Consider the following 13,623-nt stretch of genomic DNA (forward strand, 5'->3'; position numbering starts at 1 on the left):
TAATCCAGGGCTGTATTTCTGGGAATGTTATGACATTTAGGGAAGGTTATTTGGGTTACTGACAACAGGGACACTGAAGTGATCACATAAAAAAATCTAGACAGGGCTTATGAAACAGGTGACAACAGTGAAATGATCTGATTTGAATATACATAAAGGAACAGAGCAGTTACGGTCAGAGATAAGATTTCTACATTTGTCATTTCAGAGATAAAGTTGTTTTTGGATACTGAAAGTATCCAAGATGTGGTTATTGTGGAGACAAAGCAATGGAACCACAGCCCTGCAGTGTTCACTGATGCCAACTGGGCAGCTGAAATTTACTACCTCAAAATTTACTCAAAAAATATGACCCACCTTTCTGCTCTCAAACCATTGTTTAATCAGAACAACAATCACATCAGACTTTTTTCTATACCTTGAATTCTTCCAGGTTTAAAAAATTACAGATATGAGAAGACTTTTACCTATTAATACACACAGGAATCTGTGTTCCTGGAAACCTTTACAATAGAAAGATCACTGGAACATCAGTATAATCAACACCTGGGAGAAGTATATTTCAGGTAAGAAAGTATCAATAGTAGGAAAAAGTTGCCACTCAACTTTCACCTCAATAGCATATTTCATTGCGCAAAAGCAGATTGTTTTCCCTCCTGGTACTTTAGTAGGGTATCAAAATGGCATTGTATCTGTCTTCCTTTAATCCCCTTCCCCCACAATTTAATAAAGAAAAACAAAAACCCAATGTTCATGCTTAAAAGACAGCCATGATATTTAATGTGGTGCTGGGCCACTGGGCCACATGGTCCAACAGACCTAAATTTATTCCGACCCTGAATTTTGTTAAATGTCCAATAATAAATGAACTGGAGTAAGAATTTCTCTACTTGAAGAAAAAAGGTCCTCCAGGGTAGTTATTTTAGAACAAGGCTCTTCTATTTATATAAGAATCAAGGCTTATTAATAACCCAGCATATTTAAATAAATTGATGAAAAATACTTTTTAAAATATAACACTGTTAAACATAAATCAGTTTTCACTTCTTAAATTAGTTGTAATAAGCAATCCTACAGGCTAGTTATTTGAAAATCAATGGCCAAACTGAAATCTGAACAAAGCCAAACTTGTTTAAACCAAATGCTATTTGTTAAACGTTGTACATTCTGTTTACTACCCACTGACTCAGTATTTTACTATATAGGGTAACACCTATTATAAAACAATGTGAGAAATAAGAAAAAAAAATGTTGGGGGTGTGAAATCTAAAAAAAATTTCAGGATGGACTGCATAATCCAAAAATCACCTGTTCTAGTTGCTACACTCCTCGAACACATTCTATACTTCAAAATGACACAGGGACTAAAAAAAAAAAAAAATCCAACACATTAACATACTTAAGCATCTAGACGTATAACAGTTCAGCAAACAAAGAGTTTTAACTCAAGCCTTTGAACACATCACTTAGAAACATTAAGATTTTGAACCCAATTACTCAAACATCATTGACTAGCCCATAATGCAGTTTGTGTTAACCTGCTGTACAAATTAACCACATAATAGTAGTCAGATACTAATCTTACTCCAACAGAAGTAGTGATAAAATCAAAGCAATACTCCTTTTTGTAAGATAATCAGGATAACAGCACTGGGATAAAGTGAAGAGAATTTGGTTTCAGATTCTTGTTCAATAAGCCTGTTCCTCATTTTTAGATAATGAGGATAAAGGTATTACAACCAAATATGGGAAGCTGCTTTCTCTTTATTTAAGCATTAGGAAGGAAATTAACTTTGGTCACATATTACCTTTAAAAAAAAAAAAAGTTCCATTTTACATATTCCTAAATAGATAGGACCAAATGATCAGAGAAAAATTTTCTTCTGTAAAAATTGGCCAATTTTATATTAAAAGAAAAATCTAACATACAATATCATTCAAATTATATAAAGACTACTTGGGATCATAACATTCCAAATATATGACAACTGCAACCCCAGCCTAACAGGTGTGAAAAGTATTTGCTCTCATGTTGCTTTGGTCCAAAAGAGTAGAGCTGAATCAGTAAGAGTAAACTAAGTTCCAAATATTTTGCCAGCATTAATTTAGATTGTTATTGGCAGCAGAAATATCCATGATGAATAGTTCTACTATGAGAAAGTATAATAAAAGAATATTTCCCATGAACACATCACAGTACCAGATAAAAATTTACAAAAGAAAAACATGAAGAAACAAAAAAAGATAAACAGCTACCACACAAAAAAATACTGTTTCCCCCATAACTGTATCTGAAGGGGTAAAAAGGTGATATTAGAGATTGTTGATGATGCTAACATGAAAAGAAGTTGAGTATTGTATTTATTTCTTATTTTATACAACTCTTACTCTTTACAAAAATGGTTATAATCACGCCCATAAAAGTGTAACCCATGGCATCTGAAAGCAAACACTCTTTGTAATTATTTAAAAGGGCCTTTTTAAAAATTATAATACAAAGGTCTGTGCTCTATAAGCAGTCCTCCACTGTGCATTATAACAATAAGGCTTACTTTTAATACAAAGACTAAGTGTTTGGGAGTTATGAGCCACTAGATTTAACAAACATCATCTTATAGTTGCTTTTTGCATCTTTTTTGTTTTTGGACTCCTCCACTTCATCAGGGTGCTCAGCAGCTTGGAGCTCTTCAGTAGATTCTTCCTTCTCTGACTCTGAATCACTTTCAGAGTCATCTGGACTTTCAGGATCAGGTGAATCATCATCATCGTCATCTCCAGCCACATCACCTTCTCCATCATGATCATCTACCTACAAACATCAACCAACAGCCTATTAAAATTATCCAGTACAAAAACTGGAAAAGACCCTCATTTTTGTTTCACTCTCTAGCCATTAAATCAGCAGTTTAAGAACAGAGGCTGCCTAGGGAAGAGCTGAGGGCTCAGGCGTCTCCAGCTGTTTCATAAACTGGTACTTGAGGAGGATTTTTGCTTAAGAAAGGGCTCTGAAACCACCACCTTTCCTTCCCTCCCTAGTTTGAAATTAACATTGTCTTCCTGATGGAAACAATACTTTTTTTAAGAATAAGGCAAGTTAACCACTGATTCATGGGAATGCTGAAAACAGTTACCAATGTTTTGCATATTACATTATTTTGGAGTAATGAACCAGTAGTTATACGGAACGAGGTGACATAGGAAACAACTGAGATAACTAATGAGTATTTACATGAAATACTTCATCTAACTTGTGAGCACGTTGTTCATGCCTACTTAAAATGTGCCCTAATGATTCTCCAAGCAGAATGTACATTAAGCTAGTATCAAAAAACTCTAGTATTTCAAAAACTCTCAATCTCTCTTCTCATTATCTACAAAGACTTAGTTTGGCATATAAAAATATTTTAAGTAACTATATAAAGAGAGGTTTCTACATAGGATTCTTGGTTGCTAGAGTAATTTAACAGAAATAAGTGATATCAAATTAGAAGTATCTTTCCACTTAATGAAAATATGTTAATTACTACCTCACTGAAGCCAAGTCCACAGTGTCGTCGATATCTTCCTGATAATTTACTGTCCATACTTTGTTGATATTGAGACTCCAGTTCTTCATTAATTTTCTTGTCTTCTTCCCCTGTATGTCCAGTGTACTTTGATTATGTTTCAGTCAAATTAATAAAAATATTTGATTACACAAAAAACCCATAATACAGATGCTATTATATTTAGGGCTGATTTCTCTGAGTAATTTTACAGTGAATTTTGTGAATGGGTTTATATACCATATGTAATTACCTAACAGACAAAATAACTTACTTCTTTAGTAACTACTTGAACTAGAAGCTGTTTTATTAAAAATGAAAAATTTTTCCATGTAATAATTTAAACCGGATAAGGAATTCTCAGAATTGCCTGAAGTTTAGATACTGTAAATATTAATTACTAAGAACTTTGGGTATCATGTTTTAGTTAATATAGTCTCATAATGGTTCTCCCGAAAGTGAAAGTTTCCTCCTAGTCATAGAAAAACACCTCCAACAAACAACAGCTTCTGTCTTTGAACACAAATAATGAAAAGGCACATAATTCTGTTCAGAAAATGGCTAAATAAAATGACCTTGGAATTCGCTCTCCGTATGCCTTTCTTTGCATATCACTTTACTGAACCGATATAGCAGGTGACATTTGACATATACTTTTAACATATACTCTGTTGCATGTAAGTTATGAAGTGGAATATTAAACAACCATCTATAAACTTACCACCCAAGGACTAAAATATTACCAATACCATTGGAGCTTTCTGTACGTGGCATTTTAATTTGTAAATACAAGAAAATAACTTCATATTTTAAAAGAATAAGTGCAACAGTTAAATACATTTCCATTCTGCCAAAGCTCAGACTCTTTAGCCTTCTGTAGCAATGCAGATTAATTTGAAGTAATTGTTCAACACCAGAAAAATAAAATGCCTATTAATTTCTAAAATATGCTACATAATCTAGGTCAGTATAAAGTTAATTTAAATGATGTAAGTAAAGGTTTTCTTAAATGTATATGGGGTATTGTGCCCTGTTATTAATAATGTCCAAGATCAGGGTTAATATTAAATGAAAATTTTTCAGCAGACTGAATCCAAATTCTAATTCATTTTCAGTTTTTAAATGCGCCCCCCTAAATTAAAAGATTTCATTTCTTCAGGTTTTCCAATGAGTTTTGCTCTGAGATCTTTGAAGAGCATAAACTTAGTGAATAAACTAAAAACCAGTATAATATGCCAACTAGTAAAATAACTGCTTACTCTAAAGGAGATACCAGACATGGGGGGCCGGGGAGTGAATTCTAGAATCTTAAAATCCAAAACCAAAGTAAGAATTCACGGGAAGCTTATAATAGTGGATTAGATACAGCTGGAGAGAACTAGGAAACGAAATTGACAGTAAGTCTGCGAGCCCACAACACAGAACGAGCAAGTGAGCTCATGGGCCAGAGAGCCACGCCCACAGGCCGGACCCACTCCAAGTCACATCTGATTTACTGAGATTCAAGAGCCTTCAAGTTAAGAATGGTTTTGCCTTTGTAAATGGGCATGTAAATATCTACATAAAATTCTCAGTTTTGCCTCAGCCCACAAAGTCTATTTATCTAGTCCTTAAAGAAAACAGTTTGTCAGCTCCTAACTGTAACAATGAGAAAGCTGGACCATAAAGAAGGCTGAGCACCAAAGAATTGATGCCTTTGAACTATGGTGCTGGAGAAGACTCTTGAGAGTCCCTTGGACTGCAAGGAGATCAAACCAGTCAATCCTAAAAGAAATCAACCCTGAAAATTCACTGGAAGGACTGATGCTGAAGCTCCAACACTTTGGCCACCTGATATGAAGAGTCCATTCATTGGAAAAGACCCTGATGCTGAGAAAGATGGAAGGCAGGAGGAGAAGGGGACGACAGAGGATGAGATGGTTGGATGGCATCACTGACTTAACAGACATGAGTTTGAGCAAACTCTGGGAGACAGTGAAGGACAGCGAAGTCTGGTGTGCTGCGGTCCGTGCAGTCTCAGACACAGCTGAGCAACTGAACAAAAAGAGTTGTGACAGTGTCAACTTATTCCTCAAACTGATGTATGTAAACTTAATAAAAGCCCCATCAAAAACCCAAAAAAAAAGCCCCAAAAAACAACAACAAAAAAATAAAAACCAGTATAATATGCCAACTATTAACACTGTATAGTAAATAGTATACAAAATATATGTAAACTCTAGAAACTAGTTGGCAAGATGAGGCATAAAACTTCACTACAATTAAAATACTACATGTTGTAAATTAGTAAAGATGGAAACAGAAAGAAGTCAGTTTCTTGGTTAGAATATCGTATTAATGTAAACTCTTTCAAATCCTTCATCAGAGTATATACTGTTACATGATGTATGGAACACGTTTACATATACAACATCTATTTCCAACATGTTAATCATCAGAACTAATCAACAATTATACACAGAAGTTAGAATATCCCAAAATATATGCAAGTATTTCACATTCCAAATTTAGCACCTCCACTTTAATTATATTTTACCTTCTTACCTGTGCGGAAGTGAGATGTGGATTTGTGATCTCCTATAACAAGACGACCAGTATGTTCTTTCTGTAAGAAGGAAATGTATTAGAATTTGAAACCACAGATTTAACATAATTATTGCCTATGTGCCTGATGCTGAATTTACATTCTTGCATGGATAGGGATGGAGAGGGGAAACAAAATCAATAAGTAAATTATAGTTATGTCTGAAGGCAGTGTCATTACAATAAACCAAGCAGAGGATGGGGATAGAAAGTATGTCGATTTTAAACAAGACAGACAGATAACTAGAAAATTGGATCAATTTAAACATTTTCTTTTCTAAAATGTTTATGTCTCAGGTATATATCCTGAAGAGAAAGCAAATCAGATTATTTAGCTAAATAAAGATAATGAACAAAATGATAGAAATCTAAAATATAAAAAATAAGAATCATTACTACTTAGCAACAGACCACAAACAGCTAGCTCGTTACTTCTGGCTACAAAAAACACTCTTTCACACTATGAAAAAGCACAGAATTTAAAAACAATCTAGTTCAAAGTTACCAACTCATTAGCTTATATAATTAGTCTCAATTTATCAGCTCCAATCCATTCTTTATGGTTCATACTTAGTTTTGAAACCAAACAGGAGTCTGTGGGGCTCCTGGGCACAGAAACCTTTCTGTGTCCCTCATTTCTTGCTTGTAGGGAAGAGACTCCAGCCTCCATGACTTTCCTTGAGTTCCAAAGGGCAGATTCAAATAGAGACTAAACAGAGAAGGGAGGGGATGCAGAGTGGCGTGAGGAGCAGTCAAGAAACAATAGTGTAGCCTTTGGGTAGGGTCTCAGTTCCACCTCAAGAAATACAAATAACAGAATCTCTGAGTTCTTTACAGAACTAAACCCCATAAACAAATGTAAGATGTTAGCATTCCTCATTCCAGATTAAAGGAACCAGAGAAGCTCTCCAAGAGACCACCTGAGGCCAGGTTAAAGGAATCACAGAAACTCACATCACCTGAGGCCAGATTACATCCTGAACACTAACTATAACCCTTACAACAAGGTGATGACAGCAAGCATACACTGAGGAAAGATGCGGCAATTACCCATACTAAAAACAGCCCTCACACCAAAAATATTAGACTCATGGCCTATACAGGGATATTTCCACAAAAAAACAACCCTTTAAGCCCATAGCAAAAAACTGTTTCTCCTAAAATTATAGAGAAACATAAGTAAAATGAAGAAACCAGAAACTGTTCCCAATTAAAACAAGAGAAATCCCCTGGATGTGCAATGAAACCTCTCTCCAGTATGCTAGACCCCGAGTTCAAAAAGATGATAAAAATAATAAAGGAGTTAAAAAAGGCTATCAACAAAAATGCAGATCATTATAACTAGAAACTGTAAGGAGAAGCCAATTTAAATTAGAAAACACCTGCTGAGACAAAACCTGGGCTAAAGGCAATAAACGGCGAGCTAAACAATGCAGAAGAATAAATAAATGATCTGGAAGACAGAATAATGGAAATCACCCAATCAGAACAGCAGACAAAATGACAAGTGGAAAAAAAAAAAGGAAAGCAATATATGAGATCTGTGGTATAAAACAGAGCAAGTCAGTCTACATGTAACAGAGATCCCAGAAGAAACAGAAGAGGGGGCTGAAAATGCATTTGAAGAAATTATAGCTGAGAACTCTCCAAACCAAAAGGAAACAGATATCCAGGTACAAGAAATGCAAGACAGTTCCACACAGGATGAACCCAACAGACCTATACCGTGACATTATAATTAAAATGGCCAGAGTTAAAGTGAGAATTCTGAAGGCAACAAGTAGGAGTTCCCTGGCAGCCCAGTGGATAGGATTCCATACTTCTACTGCAGGGGGCCAGGGTTTGATTCCTGGTCAGAGAACTAGGATCCCACAAGCTGTGTGGCACAGTCAAAAAAGGCAGTCAAAAGAGTTACTTACAAGGAAAAACTCATAAGTCTATCAGCTGACTTCTCTACAGAAATGCTGCAGGACAGAAGGGAGTGGCAAGATAAATTCAAAGTCCTAAAAATCCTACAACCTAGGATACTCTACACAGCAAGATTATCATTTAGAAGAGAAAGAATTTCACAGACAAGCAAAAACTAAAAGAATACAGCAATACAAAACCTATTCTAAAAGAAATATTTAAAGGGCTTCTCTAAATAGAAATGCAGCAAAAACCTATAGGAAAGAGAAAATCACAATCAGAAAATAAGTCACTTAAGTAAGCCAGTACCATAGTTTTTTAAAAAAATTTTGTGAAAGCAATGATAATTAACATGAATACCAAAAGGCTTATTTAACAGGAAGATGTAAAAGAAGAAAGACATCAAAATCATAAAATATGGGGGAGAGAAGTTAGAAAATGTAGATTCTTACTAGAATGTGTTTGAACCTATGACTACCAGTCCAAAGCAATGAGATATAACAATGGGTTAAAACCATTTAAAAATAGGAAAGACTAACAATACCCATATTTATATCCTTAACTCTGTCCTAGGCAACAAGTTGAGGCTGCTTCAAACTGGCAGTGTTCACAGTATTTTCTTTAAAACTCATGCCGAGGGTACAATCAATGTAACCTAGTACATTTCTTTCTTCATATGCGATTTGGTGTGTAACCTGGCAGAAAGCATTTTCACATTTCTTAAGTATGAAAATGTTTAAACCCATAAATATTAAGGTACTTGTCCAAACTGTTTTAGTTTTTTCACTAATAAATCTGATATATGTAATTTTTGCTATAAGAAATTTTATTAAAAAAACCTTGAAAAACAGGGTAACTACAAAACAAAAACATAACAACAAATTCACATAAACCAAAAAAACAAGAGAACTCAAACGTAACACCAACTGTCAAAGCACAATAGGACAAACAAAAAGAAAGGAACATAGAGAAATACATTCTCAACTGGAAAAGAAGGTTTGAAATGGCAACAAATATCTATCAACAACTACCTTAAATACAAATGAATACTAAATGATACAATCAAGAGTGCAGATTGGATTAAACCAAGAGGCTACCTGCCATAATGCTGCCTACAAGAGACTCTCTTTAGGGTGAAGGACACACAGATTTGAAACTGAGAGGATGGAAAAGATATTTCATGGAAATAGAAATGACAAGAAAGTGGGGGTAGCAATACCCATATCAGAAAAAACAGACTTTAAGACAAAGCCCATAAAGACAAAGGATACTATAAAATAATAACAGGATCAATACAAGAAAAGGCTATTACAGTTGTTAACACATACATACCCAACATAGGAGCACATAAATGAATAAAAATAAAATACTAACAGACATAGGGAAGAATTGATGGGAATACAATAGGAGACTTTAACATCAGTGGACAGATCTTACACAAAACCAATGCAGCAACAGATCCTAAGCAACACAACAGAACAGTTAAGACTCAATTGATACTTATAGGCCATAACATCCAAAAACTCAGAATACACATTCTTTCCAAGTGAACATGGAACATTCTCTGGGGTAGACAACATACTAGGAAACAGAACAAGTCGTAACTAATTGAAGAGGATAAAAATTATTTCAAGGGTCTTTTCTGACCACAATGGCATGAAACTAGAAATCAATGACAGAAAGAGAAACAAGAAAAAAAACAATTACATGGGGACTAAACAACATGGCATTAAAAAAATCAAGGTGTCAATGATGAGATCAAAGAGAAACTTTAAAATACCTTAAGGCAGATGAAAGCATGGCCATACAGAATCTGTGGGATGCAGCAAAAGCAGTCCTAAGTAAGAAGCTGATAGCAATACAGGCCTTCCTCAAAAAGATAAATCTCAAACACACAAGTTAACCTACCACATAAAATACTTAGAAAAACAAAACCCAAAGTCAGAAGAAGAGGGTAAATAATAGCAGACGAAACAGGGCTTCCCTGGTCCCTCAGATGATAAAGAATCTGCCTGCAATGCAATAAGAGAGAGTGAAGTCACTCAGTCATGTCCGACTCTTTGCGACCCCGTGGACTGTAGGAGCCTACTATGCTCCTCTGTCCATGGGATTTTCCAGGCAAGAGTACTGGAGTGGGTTGCCATTTCCTTCTCTAGAGGATCTTTCTGACCCAGGGATTGAACCCAGGTCTCCCGCATTGTAGGCAGACGCTTTACCTTCTGAGCCACCAGGGAAGTCCTTGCAATAAGGCCCAGGTTCAATCCTTGGACTAGGAAGGTCCCCTGGAGAAGGGAACGGCTACCCACTCCAGTTTTCTTGCCTAGAGAATTCCATGGGCAGAGGAGCCTGGTGGGCTACAGTCCATGGGGTTGCAAAGAGACAGACATGACTGAGACTAACAATTTCACTTTTTCACTTTCAAAGAGAAAATAGAGGCTTTTTAAAAATTGGGAGGGGGGGGTGGAAATCAACCAAGAGCCAGGTTTTTTTGAAAGGGTAAACAGAATCAACAAACCTCTGGCCAGGCTCACCAAGAAGAAAAAGACAACCTAAATAAAATAAGAAATGAAGCAGTAGAAGTAACAACTAATATTGCAGAAATACCAAAAAACCTTGAGAATACTATCAACAATTATATACCAACAAACTTGACAACCTAGAAAAAATGGACAAGTTTTTAGAAACATACATCAAAATTGAATCAAGGAGAAACATAATAAAAATTTCAAAGACTGGACATTGGAAGTGAAATAGAATCTGTAACTTTAAAAACTCACTACAAACAAAAATCCAGGAACTGATGGCTTCTGAGGAATTCTAATAAACATCAAAGAACTTATTCCACTCCTTCTCAAACTCTTCCAAAAGACTAAAGAGGGGGGAAATTTCCCAAAGTCATTCCATGAAGCCACCATCACCCTGATACCAAAACCAGACAAAGATAACACACAAACAGAAAACTACCGGCCAATATTACTGATGAACAGATGCAAAAACCCTCAACAAAATACTAGCAAACTGAATACAATAATACACTAAAAAGATCATGCAATATGATCAGACAGGATTTATCCCAACAATGCATGGATTTTTCAATACCTGCAAATCAATCAGTGTGATATGCCACATTAATTGAAGAATAAAAAACTATATGATCCTCTTGTGAATGAAAGATGTGGCCTGCCACATCAATAAATAAAGGATATTTTGGCCATCAAATTAGCAGCCACCCCCAATTGTGCACCCTGAGGGGATTTGGGATGGAGAAAACCAGGATACTGGCCCTAAGTATCTAAGGTGTATATCAGAGGAATGATTTCAGTGAGTCCAAACTCTTATATCTTCCCATTAAATCTTCCCTGAAAAGCATTAAATTCATTAATTTGACATGTCTGGTTTTCCTTAGTTTCTTTAACGAACAGTAATCTTTTGATGTTTCATTTATAGTTTTTGTTGCAAAAATGTCCATATATCCCTTTACCTCTTCAGAGCAGTAATTCAGAGCAATATGAGAGGCCAACTTAAGTCCACACAAAATCTGCCAAATAAAACATAATTTTCAACTTTTAGGTTGTGTATTTTTTCCAGTGGACAGTTTTGGTGACCAGGAAGGGACACAGAGAAGATGCCTCCCTTTTGTCTGAACGCTATGAGGAACTGAGGCCTTGATACCAACAGAGGCCTGTTGTGCTCATCTGTCTCCTCAGAGAGCGCAGACGAATTTGGATGAGTCTCTTTGGGTGAGTCTCTCCTGATTCCTGATGATGATGAGTTGTATTTGGTGGTGTCTAACAGGTGCCTGGCTCCCCAGCTGAAAGAGAGTGGCTCCCCCTAGTTGAAAGGTACTATAAGGGAGCCCAGATGAAAGACCCTGAGAGAAAGTGCCCCCTACCTGAAAGACACTGGGGAACTCAATGGAAAGACATTGGGATTTCCTCAACTGAAAACATACTAAGCAGTCTTGGCTGAATGGCTGGGTTAAGAAGCTGACCTGATTGATGTTTTCCTCAAATTGGCTACCTTAGTAAGAATCTGTTGGGATAAAAGTGCAGTAGTAAATCTGAGAGAAATTCAACTTTAAGATAGGAAACAGACTCACTCAGAGAAATGAGGAGTGTCAGAAAGCCAACCTCCAACTTAATACTCCAGCCAGATTCATGTACATACAGAACTTCTACCCGAAAGTAAATTAAGGAGTCTTGCCCTGAAAACGACTAAATGGAACTCGTTTTTGTATATGCACTTAAGTTAGAAAAAGTCAGCTTGAAAAAAACCAGAATTTTGATGTTAAAAAACAAAAGCCCTTCTAGGGGGATTTTCATTCATTTTTTCTTCTGTGTCTTTGAGATATAAATGTTTTACCTGATCTTCAGGCCTTTTCTTTGGGGGTGTGTGTTTTGAGCACTTGGTCTCTGTCATCCAAAAGGTACACATATGGTGTACATTTAGCAGCCAGTCAAATAGACTGAGATTCTGAGCAGCTTTTGTCTGAATTTACCAACTCACAGGGGCTTTTTGCATTCTTAACCTTTACTGCATCAGCTTGTTTAGTGAAGGCCGTTACTTTCTTACTTTCTATGGACTTCCCTGGTGGCTCAGAAGGTAAAGCGTCTGTCTACAATGTGAGAGACCTGGGTTTGATCCCTGGGTTGGGAAGATTCCCTGGAGAAGGAAATGGCAACCCATTCCAGTACTCTTGCCCTGAAAATCCCGTGGACGGAGGAGTCTGGTGCAGGCTACTGTCCGTGGGGTGGCAAAGAGTCAGGCACAACTGAGCGACTTCACTTTACTTTCTTAGACTTATTTCTGAGAATAAACTTTCCGGATCTGTTTAGGTGGCATCATTCACACTCTCTTGTGGAGAACTCTCTTGTGTTATTGGTTTAAGTCACTACTATTAAGATACATCTCACTAACAACCAGATGATTGATCCTTTAAATTAGAGAAACTTCTAAATATCTAAATTTTTAGAGGGCTCTTATTATAAACAGGATTCCCTGGTGGCTCAGTGTAAAGAATCCACCTGCCAATGCAGGAGATGTGGGTTTGATCCCTGGGTTGGAAAGATCCCCTGAAGAAGGAAATGCCAATCCATCCCTGTATTCTTGCCTGGGAAATCGTGTGGACCAAAGAGCTTGGCGGGCTACAGTCCATGGGGTTGCAAAAGAGCCAGACATGACTCAGTGACTAAACAACATTATAAATATGTGTTTTCTTGATACCTATGGGGAAAAAGATTAAAAGATGGGGAAAAAACAGTATATAATGGTTAACTCTAAGAACACCCTCAGTTTGACAAACCCAAAAAACTAGTTTGGGAAATCTTATTTTGGTTTCTGCTTCCCTTTAATGGATCTTATGGATGCTGATAAAAGCAGTAGAATAATTAATATTAATTAGGTTGATTAACAGAGAAAAACCAAAGGGAAAATCTAGAGACTATTTCCCAACAACGTAAAAATTTTAAAGGAACTTATCCCAAATGGATAAAGAAATGTTTAGATAAATGATTATTTTAAAATGGGATAAATATGCCAAAGGGATTAAAACAAAAGATTCTCAAACATTACCTAAGGTTCAATGTGT

General features: G+C 36.2%; 1 protein-coding gene across 1 annotated transcript in view; it reads right to left on the minus strand.

Annotated features, from left to right (window-relative positions):
* Positions 1-367: 367 nt before the first annotated feature.
* Positions 368-13,623, minus strand: part of C15H11orf58 (chromosome 15 C11orf58 homolog) — a 28,194-nt gene continuing 14,938 nt past the window's right edge. The window contains exons 3-5 of the mRNA XM_052652519.1: positions 6,090-6,150; positions 3,528-3,637; positions 368-2,809 (exon numbers count right to left, since the gene is read on the minus strand). Coding sequence (XP_052508479.1) covers positions 2,582-2,809; positions 3,528-3,637; positions 6,090-6,150 — 399 coding nt within the window. The 3' untranslated portion in view covers positions 368-2,581. The remainder of the gene's footprint in view (positions 2,810-3,527; positions 3,638-6,089; positions 6,151-13,623) is intronic.

This window comes from Budorcas taxicolor, chromosome 15 (genome assembly GCF_023091745.1).
Source record: "Budorcas taxicolor isolate Tak-1 chromosome 15, Takin1.1, whole genome shotgun sequence".
In the NCBI taxonomy this organism is placed as follows: domain Eukaryota; kingdom Metazoa; phylum Chordata; class Mammalia; order Artiodactyla; family Bovidae; genus Budorcas; species Budorcas taxicolor.